General features: G+C 42.7%; 1 protein-coding gene across 1 annotated transcript in view; it reads left to right on the top strand.

Moving 5' to 3' along the window:
- Positions 1-17,500, top strand: part of pcdh15a (protocadherin-related 15a) — a 270,220-nt gene that overhangs the window by 167,867 nt on the left and 84,853 nt on the right. The window contains 2 exon segments of the mRNA XM_042065915.1: positions 4,318-4,446; positions 11,645-11,950. Coding sequence (XP_041921849.1) covers positions 4,318-4,446; positions 11,645-11,950 — 435 coding nt within the window.

The following is a 17,500-nucleotide window of genomic DNA, read 5'->3' on the forward strand; positions in this document are numbered from 1 at the left end:
CAGGGATTAGAGTGTTCTTGTAATCTCTGTATTAGAGGGTGACAATTTTTTGGGACTTTCGGGTCACTGTATTCCTGCGGGAGTCCTGCGGTACGGGAGTCAATTTCACTGTTGGTAACGTGATCGGGACGGGACGGGCAGAAATCAACGGGAGCGGCCGGGAGGGGAACGGAGCCGGAGATTAAATTAAAACATGCACCCAAAGATTGCAAGGCATTAGAAAAGAGAACCACTTACAACTCACTATACGTTTGTTGATTGGCTACTGCTAGCCGCAGAGTAGCCTATCAGAGCAATACAAAGCAGCTGCCCTGTTCACAAGCCAATCATTCAGCGTCAGCGACTACACCGAAAACTGAAGGTGTTTTCTATTGCCATATCAACGTGAGCTAATCGCTAACGTTATCTGAGATGCTAGTTTTTGTAACGGCAGGAATAAACACACATGGTAACAAAATCAATCTAAACATGTGTAGCTTTACTTAACACATTAACACTATGATACAGTATAATTGTCAAGTTGTATGGCTCACTGTGCTCAAAGTCGATCTTAATAACCCTCGTCACCTTGACTATGTGGTGGTTGTTATGGGGAACTAGCTAATAAATGGCAATGCAGCTTTACTGTAGTGAAGTTCGCAAGATTGGAAAGAGGAAATAGCGTTTACATGTCCATTTAAATTATAGCCTTTCTAATGCACTTTTGTGCATTAGATTAGATTAGTTTTAAATCCGAAATAAGATGGAATGTGAGGAGACTGCTATTAACTTTAAAGAGGCCTATCTGCAATTGAAACTATCTGTAGCCTATGACGCATATAAGCCTCATGTCCGGTCTATGGATGTCTGCTTTAGCCTATTGTTGACAGCAGGGTTTTTTTACGATTTAAAATTATACTTTCTAGATTTTAATGGGCCATGTTGAAGAGCTGATGTCCGTTAATGTTGCAAAGTGCAAATATAAACTGATTCATGTCCCTTGCATTTTGCAACTGTGAGGTCCATGGTACAGTAGGCGTCTGAAAGAAACATTGTTTCATTTTGCGAGTGATATCCATGCTCTGGCGGTGTTCTAAATGTGCACAGAAGGAGTTCCTAAGCTATATAAGGTATAAGCTAGGCCTATTACACAACATAAATTGTCACTATGCTGGCGACCCAAATAAAATCTCCTACGACCCACCCTTTGGGAACCAATGCTTTAGACAACATAGGGAACGAAACGGGAGTGGGACGGGATTCGGGAGCCTTTCTCTCGGGATTTTGCAGGACACAATTTTTCTGGGGGGGGCAGTCACGTGATCGGGATATGACATGAGTATTTGTGTGGGCTTGGGATGGGACGGGAGTGAAAATTGATTCCCGTGTCACCCTCTACTCTGTATGTGTGTGTGCCTGCAGGTATGTGTGAATGTGTGCATGTGAAGGTGCATGCTCACGGGTATGTATGTGTGTATATGTGTTTGTGTGTGTATATGTTGGCATGCTTGTGCGTGTGTGTGTGTGTGTGTGTGTGTGTGTGTGTGTGTGTGTGTGTATATGTGTTTGTGTGTGTATATGTTGGCATGCTTGTGCGTGTGTGTGTGTGTGTGTGTGTGTGTGTGTGTGTGTGTGTGTGTGTGTGTGTGTGTGTGTGTTTGTGTGTGTACGTCCTTAGTATCTGCTAACCATGCTGATGAGGTACCTGCAGTCTCTGCTGTTCTCTGAGGGCTCTCCTCCACTTCAGCTGCCCCTGATGGAACAAACACACCTCTCTGCTGGGTGTATTTTTAATTTGATAAATAAATAATACAGGCTCATTATTCACCATCAGTGGGTTGCCGCAAAGTTTAGTTAAGATTGTGCGTGTGTGTGTGTGTGTGTGTGTGTGTGTGTGTGAGAGAGAGAGAGAGATGGATGGAGAAAATGTTGGCAATAGAGAGAGAGAAATAAGTATCTTAAATACAGTATGTGCATAACTTTGTGTGTGTTTGTGCACTTCGAAGGATGTATTTGTGTACTTGTCATATGCGCTGCTGCTACAACACAAGTGAATAGGGCATAATTGAGATTGCAGTGCAGCTGTGTGTGTCAAATGAAATACATGGTCTGAAGTGTCAGACATGCCTGCATATCTCCACTTCAGACACATTCAGTCCACACTCTCCTCTCTTCTCCTCTCCTCTCCTTTCCACTCGGATTTAGACAGGTAACAACTCTCAAGCAGCTATTCAGATGACCAAATACTGAGTCATATTTATTTCTTCTCCCGTGTCTCCAAGGTTACACCAAGAGTTATAAATGCAGTTTGGTTTAAATCACTTGTCATCAGATCAGACTGGTGTAAGAGAACAGAATGCACTAAAGAACATAACAGAATGCACCAAAGAACATAACAGAATGCACTAAAGAACATAACAGAATGCACTAAAGAACATAACAGAATGCACCAAAGAACATAATGTACTAAAGGACATAACAGAATGCACCAAAGAACATAATGCACTAAAGAACATAACATAATGCACTAGAACATAACATAATGCGGCAAATAACATAATGCACTAAAGAACATAACATAATGCACTAGAACATAACATAATGCACCAAAGAACACAATGCACTAAAGAACATAACAGAATGCACCAAAGAACATAACAGAATGCACTAAAGAACATAACAGAATGCACTAAAGAACATAACAGAATGCACCAAAGAACATAATGTACTAAAGGACATAACAGAATGCACCAAAGAACATAATGCACTAAAGAACATAACATAATGCACTAGAACATAACATAATGCGGCAAATAACATAATGCACTAAAGAACATAACATAATGCACTAGAACATAACATAATGCACCAAAGAACATAATGCACTAAAGAACATAACAGAATGCACCAAAGAACATAACAGAATGCACTAAAGAACATAACAGAATGCACTAAAGAACATAACAGAATGCACCAAAGAACATAATGTACTAAAGGACATAACAGAATGCACCAAAGAACATAATGCACTAAAGAACATAACAGAATGCACCAAAGAACATAACATAATGCACCAAAGAACATAACAGAATGCACCAAAGAACATAACAGAATGCACTAGAAGCAATGCAGTGGACGTAAGAGGGGAAGTGATCTTGATTAGATTGCTGAATGGGTCTAGCAGCTGGTATCTGCTCATGTAAAGCAAATAGACCTGCTGCTGGCATGGATTATTCAAGGCTGGTCTTACAGAGTTAGAGCACGGGTCAAACGGGAGGTCATCACTCTAACTGGTACAGTACATGCTTGTATGGAGAACGTTTTAGTAGTTTTCTTCCAAACTCTTCCAAAAAGTGCTTTCTTGGGGTTGGAGTACAGTTTTTCTTTTCCTTGCGGCACAAGATGTACAGTACATGTGATCTATTTGGCCTTCACTCCAATATCCTGTCAGTGTTTCATTATTCCGTTTGTCCGTGCAGCGTCCATCTTGTGTCCTCTTCAGCGGTAGTTCCCCACTGCAGGATGAGGCTCAGATGAAGTCCCCAGTGGCCCCCTGTGCTATGAGCTGTGTGGAGATGGATGGCTCTATCCCCTAACATTGAGCAGGCCATTCAGTAAAGTGGGTTTTTTTTATCAGGGCACTGGTGGGGTGATAAGGGACCGTGGTAGTGCTAGGGGTAGACCATATAACACTGGTGGGGTGATAAGGGACCGGGTAGAGCTAGGGGTAGACCATATAACACTGGTGGGGTGATAAGGGACCGGGTAGAGCTAGGGGTAGACCATAGAACACTGGTGGGGTGATAAGGGACCGTGGTAGAGCTAGGGGTAGACCATAGAACACTGGTGGGGTGATAAGGGACCGTGGTAGTGCTAGGGGTAGACCATAGAACACTGGTGGGGTGATAAGGGACCGGGTAGAGCTAGGGGTAGACCATAGAACACTGGTGGGGTGATAAGGGACCGTGGTAGTGCTAGGGGTAGACCATAGACCACACACTGTTCACCTGCTACCGGAGAGCTGAAGGTGACTTTTCATGGGTCAGTTCTCATGCTTTCTCCTTGCACACATGCCTTTCCCTCAGAGCGGGACAAACTGCAATGATGGTCTCAGGGGACCCATTTATCATATGCGTGTGTGTGTGTGTGTGTGTGTGTGCATTTGGAGGTGTGTGAAGGTGTGTGTGTGTGTGTGTGAGTGATATCTTGTGCTAAATTCACACTGCATTATTGAAACATTTTTTTACCCAGAGTGATTAAGAAGATAGGCTGACAGCACAGCCCAATAAAGACATTCACATGTTGGATTAAACTAGTGTCCCATCTTCTCTTTCCCAGACATCCACTACTACTGTTCTCATCGTGGTGACAGACGTCAACGACAACGACCCCACTTTTGACCTGACCCTACCCAGGAACCTCACTGTCCAGGAGGAGAGAGCAAACCTCTTTGTGGGGCAAGTTCGGGTCAGTTAGTGTGACCTCTGCATTCATGTGAATGCATAAAGATATGCAGAGTGCTTGTGTTGTTTGTGTAGTGCGACCATGACCTGACTTCACTCCTCTCCTCTTATTATACTGTCTTATGAGTGGATGCACACACACACACACACACACACACACACACACACACACACACACACACACACACACACACACACACACTCACACTCACATGCCATGCTACCATTGTGAAGCCACTCTTCAGACAAATTAGGATATCAGTCATTTTACGACGGTGAAACTGATTAGGTAAAAGACACAAACACACACACACACACACACACACACACACACACACACACACACACACACACACACACACAAACTAGACACACATTCATATTGTATGTGCTTATGAACACACCAAGACACACACACACACACACACACACACACACACACACACACACACACACAAGCACACACACACAGGCACACAGACACACACTTTAAGGAATGATTTGAGCTACCGAAGCATCGTAAGAGCCAGCGGTGATGGTGCCATGTGCCTTGCTTCACCAAGCAGCAGGGATTTCTAATTAGTGTTGAAGATTAATCAGACCTTGGTTGGTTAGAGGCGTAATCAGAGAGGGAGAGAGAGGGGCTTGTCTGCCGTGTTTCACTGCGAGGCGTTCAGGTGCACATTACATTGACTGACAGGGCGTTCTGCTTTGTTGCTTGTTTTTCTTCCCGAGCTTTTTGATGTCTGTATCAATAGTTTTGACATGACAATTAGCAGGTGGATTTCTTGTGTCGCGCCGTACAATTGATGTGAATAGAGATTAGCATAGCATTGTCTTCAAAGTAGGTGAGATTCTCACATTTTCAGGGAATTCATTCTGCAGGAAAATACAATGCAGGCAGACCACAGACAAGAGACTTTCGATTTTGCTTACACTTGTAATGTTAAACAAAACCCAGACTGTACTTGGTCATGTAATGTAACCTATGTTATTACAATGTAATAAATTACAAGCGATTATAATGAAAAACATACACCATAAACTCTTACTTTTATCGTTTTACATTTAATTTTAGTATTCACTCACTAACTCACTTATTTATTAACTCACACACGAGAGGGTCCTTGAGAGTGGGATTTTGGTGTATTCTTTTGTAATATGAATTCATAGTCCCTCGAATAGGTCTTTTCCACCGACAGAAAACTCCGTTCCCATTTGTGAACCAACTTTTGAACCGGTCGGAGCATTTCGACCAAGCAAAACATGGTTCGTAACGTGGCACTTTGGTTCGGAGATTGAACCAGAAAATAGTTGGTTATTCCTGCAAACCGGAGTGGGCGTGTCACTTTACTGTTCAGAGGGGAGAAGGCTAAAAGCAAGAGTTTTCTGTCCATATCAACTGTTACCATGAGTAAACAAAACTAGTCAACTAACATTACACTGCAGACATTGACTAGCATTTTAAACAACTAATTTCTACCGTTTTTACGGGGGCAACTGTTCATATTATTTTCCCGTTTAAGCATCTCATTCATTTTGCCCTACAAAGCCAAAGAGCAGGATCTGCAAAAATGCCAAACTGAGAAAAACAGCTTTTTGTGTTTTTCTTACACCAAGTATAAGCATCAAATTATATTCAACAACAAGGGGTATACTTAGATAGATCAAAGTGAGGTGAATATTAAACATTTTGTTTTTTGACATTTAGGCAAAATGTGGTAGTTTTATAGGCTATACTGTACTTTGCCTTTGCATTACTGCTTATACTTACATGGCCATACAATAACATTTTGCAGAAGTGTAGCAAGTTCTCATAATCACTCAGTTTTTATATTAATTGAGGAGGTACTTACTACATTTTTAGTAAAGATATGCTGCTTGATGCCTTAACAATGGCAACTCTGTCATTTATAAACATTTAAGTAAAAATGGAACGAAATCAATTGGGTATTCTTGTAGACTTCATGTCAAGCAATATTGCATTGCTGCACACACAACATGTGACACCTTTGCACACTGCTGCTTATATTTGTCAAAGTATATGTTAATTACTTTTTGCAAAATCTGACTGACTATTTTGAATATGATACTTTCACTGGCATTTAACATTGTGAGACTGTATCATGATAGACACCTAATGTGTGTGTGAGTGTGAATGGTAATGTGCCTTTTTAGAAGAAAGTCAAGGGCCTTTTTTAAGTCCCAGTCTGTCCCTGTGCACACACACACACACACACACACACACACACACACACACACACACACACACATACACACACAGGCAGAGTGCAGTAATGAAGAGCAGATCATGTACTTCTTATTTGTGCAAAAACATGTTTTTTAAAAAAGTGCAGATACCGCTCTTAGCCTTTGGCCTTTGTAGGGCAGCATGGTTTGGTTCTAAACTGGTGGAAATGTGGGCTGGTTCACTAGATAGCAGCCAGCAGCCAGACCAATGGATACCTTGTCTTAGCTGAAGCTAAGCAGGTGTGGGCCTGGTTAGTACTTGGATGGGAGACCTCCTTGGAAAACTAGGTTGCTGCTGGAAGTGGTGTTGGTGGGTGGCCAGTAGGTGGCACTCTTCCCTCTGGCCAAAAAAGATTGATCCCAATGCCCCAGTGCTGTGATGGGGACACTGCACTGTAGGAGATGCCGTCCTTCAGATGAGTCATTAAACCGAGGTCCGGACTCACTGTGGTCATTAAAGATCCCATGGCACTTATCGCAAAGAGTAGGGGATTCCCCGGTGTCCTGGCTAAATTCCCAAACTGGCTCATTGAACCTGGCCCCCTAATCATCCCCCACTGTAATTGGCTTATTCACTCCCTCACTCTCCACCTCAAGCTGGTGTGTGGTGAGCGTTCTGGCGCATAATGGCTGCCGTGCATCACCCAGGTGGGTGCTGCACATTGGTGGTGGTTACTAGTGAGGTCCCCCCATCCATGAAAGGGGCTAAATAAGTCCAAGGTATTATTATTATTATTACAGCACAAAGGTTCAAAGATTCTGAATGAAACCGGTTCAAGAACGGGTTCTCTGTCGGTCGAAAAACGCCATATATGTCCAAATTATGGTTATTTTAGGAGTCAGACACACACACACATACGCACGCACACACACACACACACACACACGTGAAGAACTTTCCCAAAGTGAACCATGTCTCAGACAAATGTGGGTGGCCACTACACTTCCTCTTTCACCATTTCATTATTTCCCTCCATTTCATCACTCGCTCTCGTCATGGCCAGAGCGCCACGTTTCGTTTTGAGTTTTGGCTTTTTATACCCACTCATACTCATAGCCCCAGAGCTCTGTAGAGTCACCACTGCCAGGTCTGCCTAACACCGCTGCCCTGCAGTGCACAGGCCCTATTTCAACAGCCTGAGACCCAATGGAGCCTGAAGCTCAAGATGGATCCCACAGCCTTGCAAATGTCATCTGAGCTCTGTGTCTGGGGCCTAGCGTGCCAAGCGTCTGGGTCCTCTTTCTGCCTCTGGCCGCTGCTTCATCACCAGAGACAGACTTTAGCTCATATACCATGCTGCCGCATCATCTTCAGCCACCTGGATAAGCATGACAAAATAGGATGCACTGGAATTTCCTATATTCAAGCTGTTGCAATTTATTGCATACACAATTGAGCTTTCTACATCCCAGTTCTGCCAAAGAAAAAGACAAGAAAATATAAATGTTTGATCATGTACTTCTATGCTAGTTTTAGTTCCTATTTAATGCATTGTTTTTGGCTGGAGATGTTTACATTGTAGTGTTGGGTTCAGTGTTTATGTGATTCCCATAACCCCTTACGAATGAGTAGGAGGTTAATTCATTCTCTCTGTAGCGTTAGAGTGTATTTATGCTTTCACTCTCATGTTCAGGTCAGTGTGAGGTCTTTGTGAGAGCCAGTGTGTTACGTGCTAATGGACTAGTGTGGTGATCCTTTGTATTAGCGAATGCCTCTCCCCCTGCTGTGTGTTTTATTTAAACTGATGAGACCCCTGGCGGATTCCTTCCTTTATATCTGACTCCATCTAATGAATGGTGCAGTGAATGCCAAGCAACACCTTAGCAATGTTCATCACTATATAATAATTAGCAGTAATTGCTGTATGTGCATGCTATTATCCACTGATTTCAACCTTAATTTTAATTTTATTTCATTTAATAACAATGCATATTTGAATTATTAATATTCATATTTAGCTTGTCTGCATTAATCTGGTCTGCTCGATGGTGGAGGATCTGTCCCTGGACTTCAAGTCCAGTCAAAGTGGTCCTCTTCACATCTTGGCTCAGTCGTCCCCTCAGGGGGGCAGTTTCTCTGGCACAGCTGGACTCATAACCACTTTACTGCCCCTCCTTCTGCGTAATCCTCTCTATTGCCCCCATATGCTGTCTTGGAGGCCCATCAGTGCAGCAAGTGTGTGGTTATGACAGCGTACTCCCTCTCTCTCTCTCTCTCTATATATATATATATATATATATATATATATATATATATATATATATCGCAGGCTAAACCTTCCCTGCACATCATATACAGTAGCTTTAATGCTAATTGGCTAAGTCATAAAACATGTGCTTGGGGCTGATGGAAGTCGCCGGTTAGTGGGGGGGGGGGGGGGGATTTGATTATCAGCTGTGGTTTGTTTGGCTCTATGGCGTTTTGTCACAGTTGTAATTTCCTGCATTTGTGCATTTGAGGTTTAGAGGCGTGAAGGGTTTCTCTGAAATTAATTGCTCCTTTAGAACAGATGGCTCAGGGCATGTTGCTAAGCTTAAGGTTCTGAGCCCTTTTATGTGCATATGGCACGGTTATGTTTATGTATGTATGTGTGTGTGTGTGTGTGTGTCTTTGTTTACATGTTCTGCTTAGTTAATGATTTTATCGCTTCCATAGGCGCATGCTATCTTATCTTCCTGACAGGGCGCACATTAAGAAAACATCTGAAGCCCATCTCAGCTTCGCTCTATTGCGTGTGGGAGTGAGCAGAGCTCCAGGAATCATGGCGGAAATCTCCTCTCGCCGCGGATAGATTCATTTCATTTCTCTCATTAGCTGATGGTGTCATTCCTCTCGCTGTTCAGCCATTCTACCCTCAATCTCTTCCCTCCTCCTCCACCCCCCCCCCCCCACCCCCACACACACACACACACACACACGCACACACACACACACACATACACACCTCGTGGGGCCTGTCCTCTTCTCCTGTCCTCCTCCCCAATTGTTTCACTCTCACCCCATCTGTTCCCTTCTTTTTTCTTTTGCCCTACTCTTCCTCTCCTCTCCTCCCTTCTGGGCCCCTCCCTCCATCTCTCATTTCTCTCCTCCTCAGCATCTTTTCTTCCTGATGGATCGCTGTTGCCCGTGGCATTTGGGAGTCTTCCCGACCTTTTTGTGTGGAAAGATAAAGGCGAGAGTTGACTCATCTCCACGAGCCTTCTGGCTCTCGCTCTCTCTCCTTCTCTCCTCTCATTTTCTCCCTCACTTCCTCACTGTCCAAATCTGGTTTTCTATCCCTCTTTCTGCTCTCGCTTTCTATCCCTCTCTTTCTGTCTTCTCCTCCCTCTTCCTCTCATCTCATCTCCTCCCTCACCTCCCTTATCTCTCTCTTTCTCTCTTTCTTGCACTCTCTTTTCCTCACTCCTTCAATGTCCAAAGCTGTCCCTTATCCTTCTATTTGTTCTGTCTCTCTCTCTCTCACTCTCTCTCTCTGTTTCTCTCTCACTCTCTCTCTTTTTGTCCCTTTCTCTTTATCTTCCTCTTTATCCTTGCTCTTTACAACGCACTATAGATCCAGGGTTAAAAGTCAGCCAAGCTCTAAAATATCAAATCAGCCATCCAGAGAGAGAGAGAGAGAGAGAGAGAGAGAGAGAGAGAGAGAAGTAAGCCTGATCTCTTGTCAGTTCGCTGTCGCTCTTGACCAAATCCTCTTCTCTGCGGACCTGAAAGGCAAAGCTGAGCTGTGATCAGCTCTCTGCGCTTGCTTGGACTCAGAGAGATGTGCTTCAGGGGTTATCGCCCCTGTGCTAGTATTTCACCTGCCCTCCTCTCCCTCCACCCCTGCCTGTGATCTCCTCATCTCTCCCCCTCCCTCTCTCTTTCCCTCTCTCTCTCTCTCTCTCTCTCTCTCTCTCTCTCTCTCTCTCTCTCTCTCTCTCTCTCTCTCTCTCTCTATCTCTCTCTCCCGCTATCTCCCTCTTCCCCTCTCTCTCTCCAGTTAATTACTGTAAAAGGGAATTTGCAGCGGCGTCTAAAAGTCATTAGTGCAGCAGGCAGATGAACAGCGATGACATGCTAATCAGCTAGCATGTGCGCACTGGAGCTAACTGTGCTCTTGTTCACTTTCTCCCGCCATTCTGTCTCTCTTTTCTTTCTCTTTCTCTCTCTTTTCCACTCTTTCTCATTCTTTATTTCACTCTCTTTCTCCCTCTGTCTTTCTACCCTCCTCTCTCTGTTTCTATCTCTCTCTTTTTCTCTCTCTATTTTCCCCCCTTTATCTTCCTCCCCTCCTCTGCTTTAAAGATTACCCCTGTATTCTGATTTTTTTTCCGTCCCGGCTGCTTTGTTAGCTCTCAGTGCTGTGGGTGTTTGGAAAGAAGTTTTCTCAGGCTCTCTTTGTTTAATGGACTGCAGATAAGGCTCGGGTGACCTTTCGAACCGCCGAGGATCGCCCAGCTTTCGCAAATTAGGAAGTGTAGAGTGAGAGGAAAATGAGAGTTGCACAGAGGAGGCGCTTATTAGTGTGTGTGTGTGTGTGTGTGCGTGTGTGTGTGTGCGTGTGCTTGTGCATATGTGGGTGGCTGTGTTCTCAATTAGGCCCTTTGAAAAGGATCAAATGTGTTCTGTACCCAGTGCCAATTATGCAATGCAATGCAATGCAATGTTAGGGGTGGGACTGTGTGCACCTGTGTTCTCCTGACTAATTCAGTGCTCTGGGTCTGTTTGTTCACTGCTAATCTGTCTGTCCCTATATGGTGATGTGACACTATTGCATGTGATGTGGGAGGCTTGTTATGGAGGTGAAATGTTCTTATTATTGTCTTTTTCAATGGTTTCCCACTGTTGTTTTTTAAATAGTCTCTCTCTCTCTCTCTCTCTCTCTCTCTCTCTCTCTCTCTCTCTCTCTCTCTCTCTCTCTCTCTTGCTCTCTTTGTCCTGTTCCCTTTCCTGTCGTCTTCCATTCTAACAGGCCAAAGATCCGGACGCAGGTAGAAACGGGGAGGTGCGTTATCGTCTGCTAACGTACGCCTCACTCTTCAACATCACGGTGAACGGCAGCATCTTCACAGCGGTGCCATTGGACCGCGAGCGCTTCGGCCACTATGAGCTGGTGGTGGAGGCCTCGGATGGGGCGGTCGACCCTCGCCGCAGCACCCTCATCCTGCAGGTGGACGTGATTGACATCAACGACAACAGCCCCGTGTTCTCGGAGCCCACCTACACGGTGAACGTTCCAGAAAACAGCCCCGCAGGGAGCGTCATCCTCCAGCTCAGCGTAAGTACTGATGGAGAGATCTGCACTCGACTTGTTAGGTTTGAAAGAATGCCATACCTTGCTGACTGTAGCAGTGTCTGTTTCCCCTGTGTCTTGACCTTTACTCTTGGATGCAATCAACTCCTTACATTGCCTTCAGCAAAGGTGAAGTGAATTGTAAAAGAACTCCTGATAAACAAAAGGTCCTCCAGTCTTTAAAACAATGACATAACACACCCCTCCTCATACATAAAATCGATTGAGCCTTTCTTCCGATTCCCACTGAAACACAATTAAAAACTGAGCTTAAATGTCTGAGACATCAAGGTCTTAGTGGATACGTTTGAGCGTGGAACATTTATCCTTTTTTGGTGAAATTCACTCTGATGTGACTTACTTTTCCTTACATGATGGTTCCGTGCTCAGCTTATTATGCCTGGACTCAGCTTATTTCCCCCGCCTCGAGTGAGTCTGGAGTTCAGCTCACCATGCCCGGTAGAGTTAAAGAAGCGCTAAAGAAGACACTAAAGGGGAACTCAGTGTGTCAAAAAGTGTTGAAAAGTGGTGTTGGTGTCTCTGCACAGTAGACCAAAGTTACATTAGTGCAGCACCAGGCGCTCCAGACATGCTGTGGCAATTACAGGAACCCCATGCTCCTTATTATAGGGAGTCATTGTATCGTCACTATGAGTTTAAAGTCATTATTTTAAAAAACATGCGGTAGTGTTTTCTTAGTGTTTGCCTTAACATGTTAGCTTTCAGGCCTTAAAAGGAAAACAATTTTTCACATAGTTTCTCGAGGTCACCGAATACTGTCGGTATATTTTTTTTAATAAAATCTTTAAAATCATGCCCCCAGAGTGTAGCACTGTAGCTGCCTGGATGCTCTAGCTGTTGGCTGCAGCAACTCGAGCTAGGTAGCACCGTTTTTTTTTTTTTTTTGTCGTACCGACATAACTGGGTGACCTTGAGAAACACAGATTGCGCTCTACTTGTTATCCCTGAAATCTGGGATCAACTGGAACTGCCTCAAACAGCCCTGAGCTGAGAGAGCTTTATGCCCAACAAGCTATGCCTCCGAGCTCATAGCTTATAACTCGTCATGTTTCATAGCCTTTCACTCAAAGCCCTCCATTGTTTTGGCCCTCCCCACAGCAGGCGGCGGCCATCAGAGGGCTGGCCCAGGGCTGCGGTAGGAGAAGCGGTAGCGCTCTGTGGTCTGCAGTCTCAACGTAATGTGTGACCTGTTTTTTTTGTCTCTGGGATCGCCTCCAACCTGGCACACTGCTCGGGGCTTGATTAACCGGTTCTGATAGCTATATTCTCAGGCCTCTCTGATGGCCATACGCTCCACATTCCAGCTCTCCCGATCACAGAACAAAGGAGTTGGAATCAATGTTCAGAAAGCCAGTTTTGCCCTCATGTAAGAAAGAACGAGAGCGAATGATCTTGTGGTAAAAGGATAGGAGGATGAATGCTCACACAGTGAACATTCATCTTCTGATTTAAATACATTGGTCCCCCGGAGAACTTCAAAGCATCTTATAAATGTTTCCCAACTTCAAACATGGATCCTCAGATGTATGGAGTTTGGTGCTAAAAGCTCCAGTTCACTTTAAAGCCGTCACTCGTCTTATACAGTTAGCCATTTTTCCCACCACTTCAGGGCATTTCCATAGTTTACTTAACATATGGATGGACATGGGTGGGTCCACTGTATGCCACAGGATGTTAATCTAAATCTTATCCATAATATTTTAGCGCACACGTTTGCATGATTTGACCATAACAGGGTTTGGTATTGCACAGTTGTTGTTTTTTTACATAATATAAAATAAATTAGTATTTATACATAATAAATTATATTCATAAGTAATAAATAAGTAATATAGGTATTTAGAAGATGCTTTTTTTCAAAGCAATAATGACTCACAACAACGGGGTCGAGATTCAAGACCACTGCTGCTTCTCCACGTACTGTATGCTAATATCATGGACCGAGGGAGGAAAAGTACCGGTAGTCAAACTGGCTAAAAGGGACAAAATCGGGCAAAAGCTTTGAGAATCCCCAGACACATTCACGTGCCTGCTTTCTGAGCCGCAGGAGGGATGTGTGGCCAGATGGGGAGATGGACGGAATGACAGGAAGGTGTCCCGCCGGACAGACTGAGGGGAGGAGACACACTATCTGTGCGATATCTACTACCTCACGTGCATCCTCCAGGGCGCTCCATGGAGGCTGCCCTCATGGAGAAAAAGCTCCCATGTGACAGACACCCATCTGGGCTCGATAAAGAGCTCAGGCTGCCTGCCTGCCTCTTCCTGATGCTCTCCCCAGGAGGGGGAAAGAGGTGTCTCATCCTTTTTTTATTTATATATTTCTTCACCTTCGTTGTAGCTGTTCAGAGTGTAATTCCCTGAGCCTCTCATATCAAAAGAAACAGCCTCAAAGGTTTAGTTTCCACACACTGATAACTAACTGAAGAGCAAAAGAGATGTATTTCTTAAATCACCTTTAATTAGGGTTAAGTGCTGGTGTGGAATGATAGCTTTGTGGGTGTCTGGGGGTAGTATTCTGGGTGTCACTGGATGTGCACAGTACCTCTACTTATTATGACCGCCGCGCAGCGAAGCTTTAGTCAGATTTTTTGTTTTTCTTTTTTTTTTCTTTTTCGCATGGCCAATTTTCCGTCAAGGATTCCCGGGACACTGAAAGACCAGGGTGCACGAAACTTGGTGTGCATGTAGCCCCACAAGGATAGCATGGAACCATTGTTTTTCGTTTTGATCTGTAGCCCCCCCGCTGGACTGGACTCCCCGAAAGGAGGGTAGGGCGGACACAGTTTTCTGTGAATATCTCGAGAACCGTAGGGTTTAGGAGGACCACCTTTTTTTTGTATGTTGATCTTAAGGGGCCATGTCAACCCATTCCATAACCACTCATTTCATGTATAGCGCCACCTAGTTAAAAAGGAAAAAGTAAAAATGAGGTGTTGTAATCGCAGGTATCTGTGACCTAACATGGTCAAAACTGCACGAAATTGGAAGTGTAGGATCATTATTACACCCTCTGAATGCACGCCAAGTTTCGTGGAATTCCGTTCATGGGGGCCATATAATAAATTAATTTATGTTACTGTACACCAACTGGCCTGTAGGTGGCCGGACACAGTTTTCTGTGAATATCTCAAGAACCGTAGGGCCTAGGAGGTCCACCTTTTTTGTGTATGTTGGTCTTAAGGGGCCATGTCAACCCATCCCATTACCACTCAATTCATGTATAGCTCCACCTGGTTAAAAATGAAAAAGCAAAAAATTAGGTGTAATCACAATATCTCTGGCTGACATGGTCAAAACTGCACAAATTGAAAGTGTAGGATCATTATGACACTCTCTGAATGCATGCAAAGTTCCCTGAACTTTCGTTCATGGGGGGGCCATACAATAAATAAATGTATGTGTACATTTAGTGACCGTACACCAACAGTTTTCTGTGAACATCTTGAGAACCGTAGGATGACCGACTTTTTGCATATGTTTGCCTCCAGGGGTCATGTTAACCAATTCCATATGCACACATGTGCATAAACAGATATTCACACACACACTTACATTCACAGTAATCATACGTATGACACATACACACACAGTAGATATATGTACGCATGCATGCACATGCACAAACACATGCACGCATGCACACACACACACACACACACACACACACACACACACACACACACACACACACACACGTACACGCACACATGCACACACAATTCAACAATTTCTCAGAATTATGAACAGGCAAGATGGGGGTGGGGTTGTATAAAATGTATTTTACATGTGAAATCTATGAACTAATCATGTTTTGGTACTTGTTGTCTAGCAGATACCAGTGAGAATTGAGTGTGCATAATGCAAATCAGTGAGACAGTTAGAATCATAGGTAACACTTTATAATAACTACACACAATTCATCATTTATTAAGCCTTTGTTACTAGTTAATGGTTTGTTCATCATTAGTAATTTCTTGTTCATACATAATTTATAATCAATAAAGCATTTGTTCACACAGTTATAAATGGTTTGTTCATAGTAAATAATCCTATCCAAAAAATATGTTTGTAAGTACATGATTTATACATAATAAGTAATGAAACAACCATTTATAATGAAATCATTTTCTTATTATAAACCAGTTGCAAACTATTACAAAATGCTTTGTTCATCATTTGTATAAATTAAGTATGTGTACACACAGTTATAAATGGTTTGTTCATAGTAAATAAGCCTATATCTAAAATATGTTTATACATTATTGTTAATACTTAATAAATTATGCAATAGTATTTTGTTGATGAAGTAATATTTCCATTATTTAATAGTTGTTACATACACATGCACTAATGATTAGTTAGGGTGAGGAATGAGGATACATATTTTATAAACCACTTCCTAATACTATAATTTATGATTAACTCAGGAGTTACAAGGGGTTAGTTAATAATATTTTGTGAGCTTATCTAAAGTGAGGACTTTCTATGCCTTGCAACACATTTTCAAATGAGTTGTAAAGATTACATTCACATTCATTAATTTAGCAGACAAGCGAGGTACACATGTCAATTAAATTGAAGGCCATTGACATAACATTGAAAGCCGGGAATCGAACCCCCAACTTTTCAGGCTACTGCATGCTAGTCCAGCTCTTTATCCACTACACTACCTTGGCCCAGATAGAAACCCCTACAACTATGCAAGAGTTTCTGTTTTCTTCTACTACACACTGTTATTAAACATCTGTAAACTATTATTAAATGCTGTGTTCTTCGTTTGTAAAGCATTATTCCTACATTAATTCTCATCTGTAAATCATGTTTACACACAGTTAAAAATGGTTTGTTCATAGTAAACACGCATATCTATATTATATTTTTGAATTGACTGTTGTAATACTACTGGACAGAGGTAGTGTAGTGGATAGGGAGTTGGGGTACCATGCAGTAACCCATAAAGTTGGGGGTTCAAGCCCCGGCGTCCACAAATGTGGCCTTGCCCTTTAATTTCATTGACATGTGTAAGCCGCTTTGGGTGAAAGTGTCGGCTAAATTAATAAATGCAAGTGTGAACTTTATAATTCATTTGTAAATGTGTTGCACGGCATAAAATGTCCTCACTTTAGATGAGCTCACAAAATATCATTAACTAACCACTTGTAACTCCTGAGTTAATCATGAATTATAGTATTAGGAAGTGGTTTATAAAATATGTATCCTCACCCTAACTAATCATTAGTGCATGTGTATGTAACAACTGTTAAATAATGAAAATATTACTTAATCAAAAACATATTATTGCATCATTTATTAAGTATTAACAATAATGTATAAACATATTTTAGATATAGGCTTATTTACTATGAACAAACTATTTATAACTGTGTGAACAAATGTTTTACTGATAAATTAGATTACAAATAATGAACAAACCATTAACTAATAAGTAACAAAGGCTTAATAAATGATGAATTGTGTGTAGTTATTATAAAGTGTTACCGAATCATATAT

This window comes from Alosa sapidissima, chromosome 16 (assembly GCF_018492685.1).
Source record: "Alosa sapidissima isolate fAloSap1 chromosome 16, fAloSap1.pri, whole genome shotgun sequence".
In the NCBI taxonomy this organism is placed as follows: domain Eukaryota; kingdom Metazoa; phylum Chordata; class Actinopteri; order Clupeiformes; family Clupeidae; genus Alosa; species Alosa sapidissima.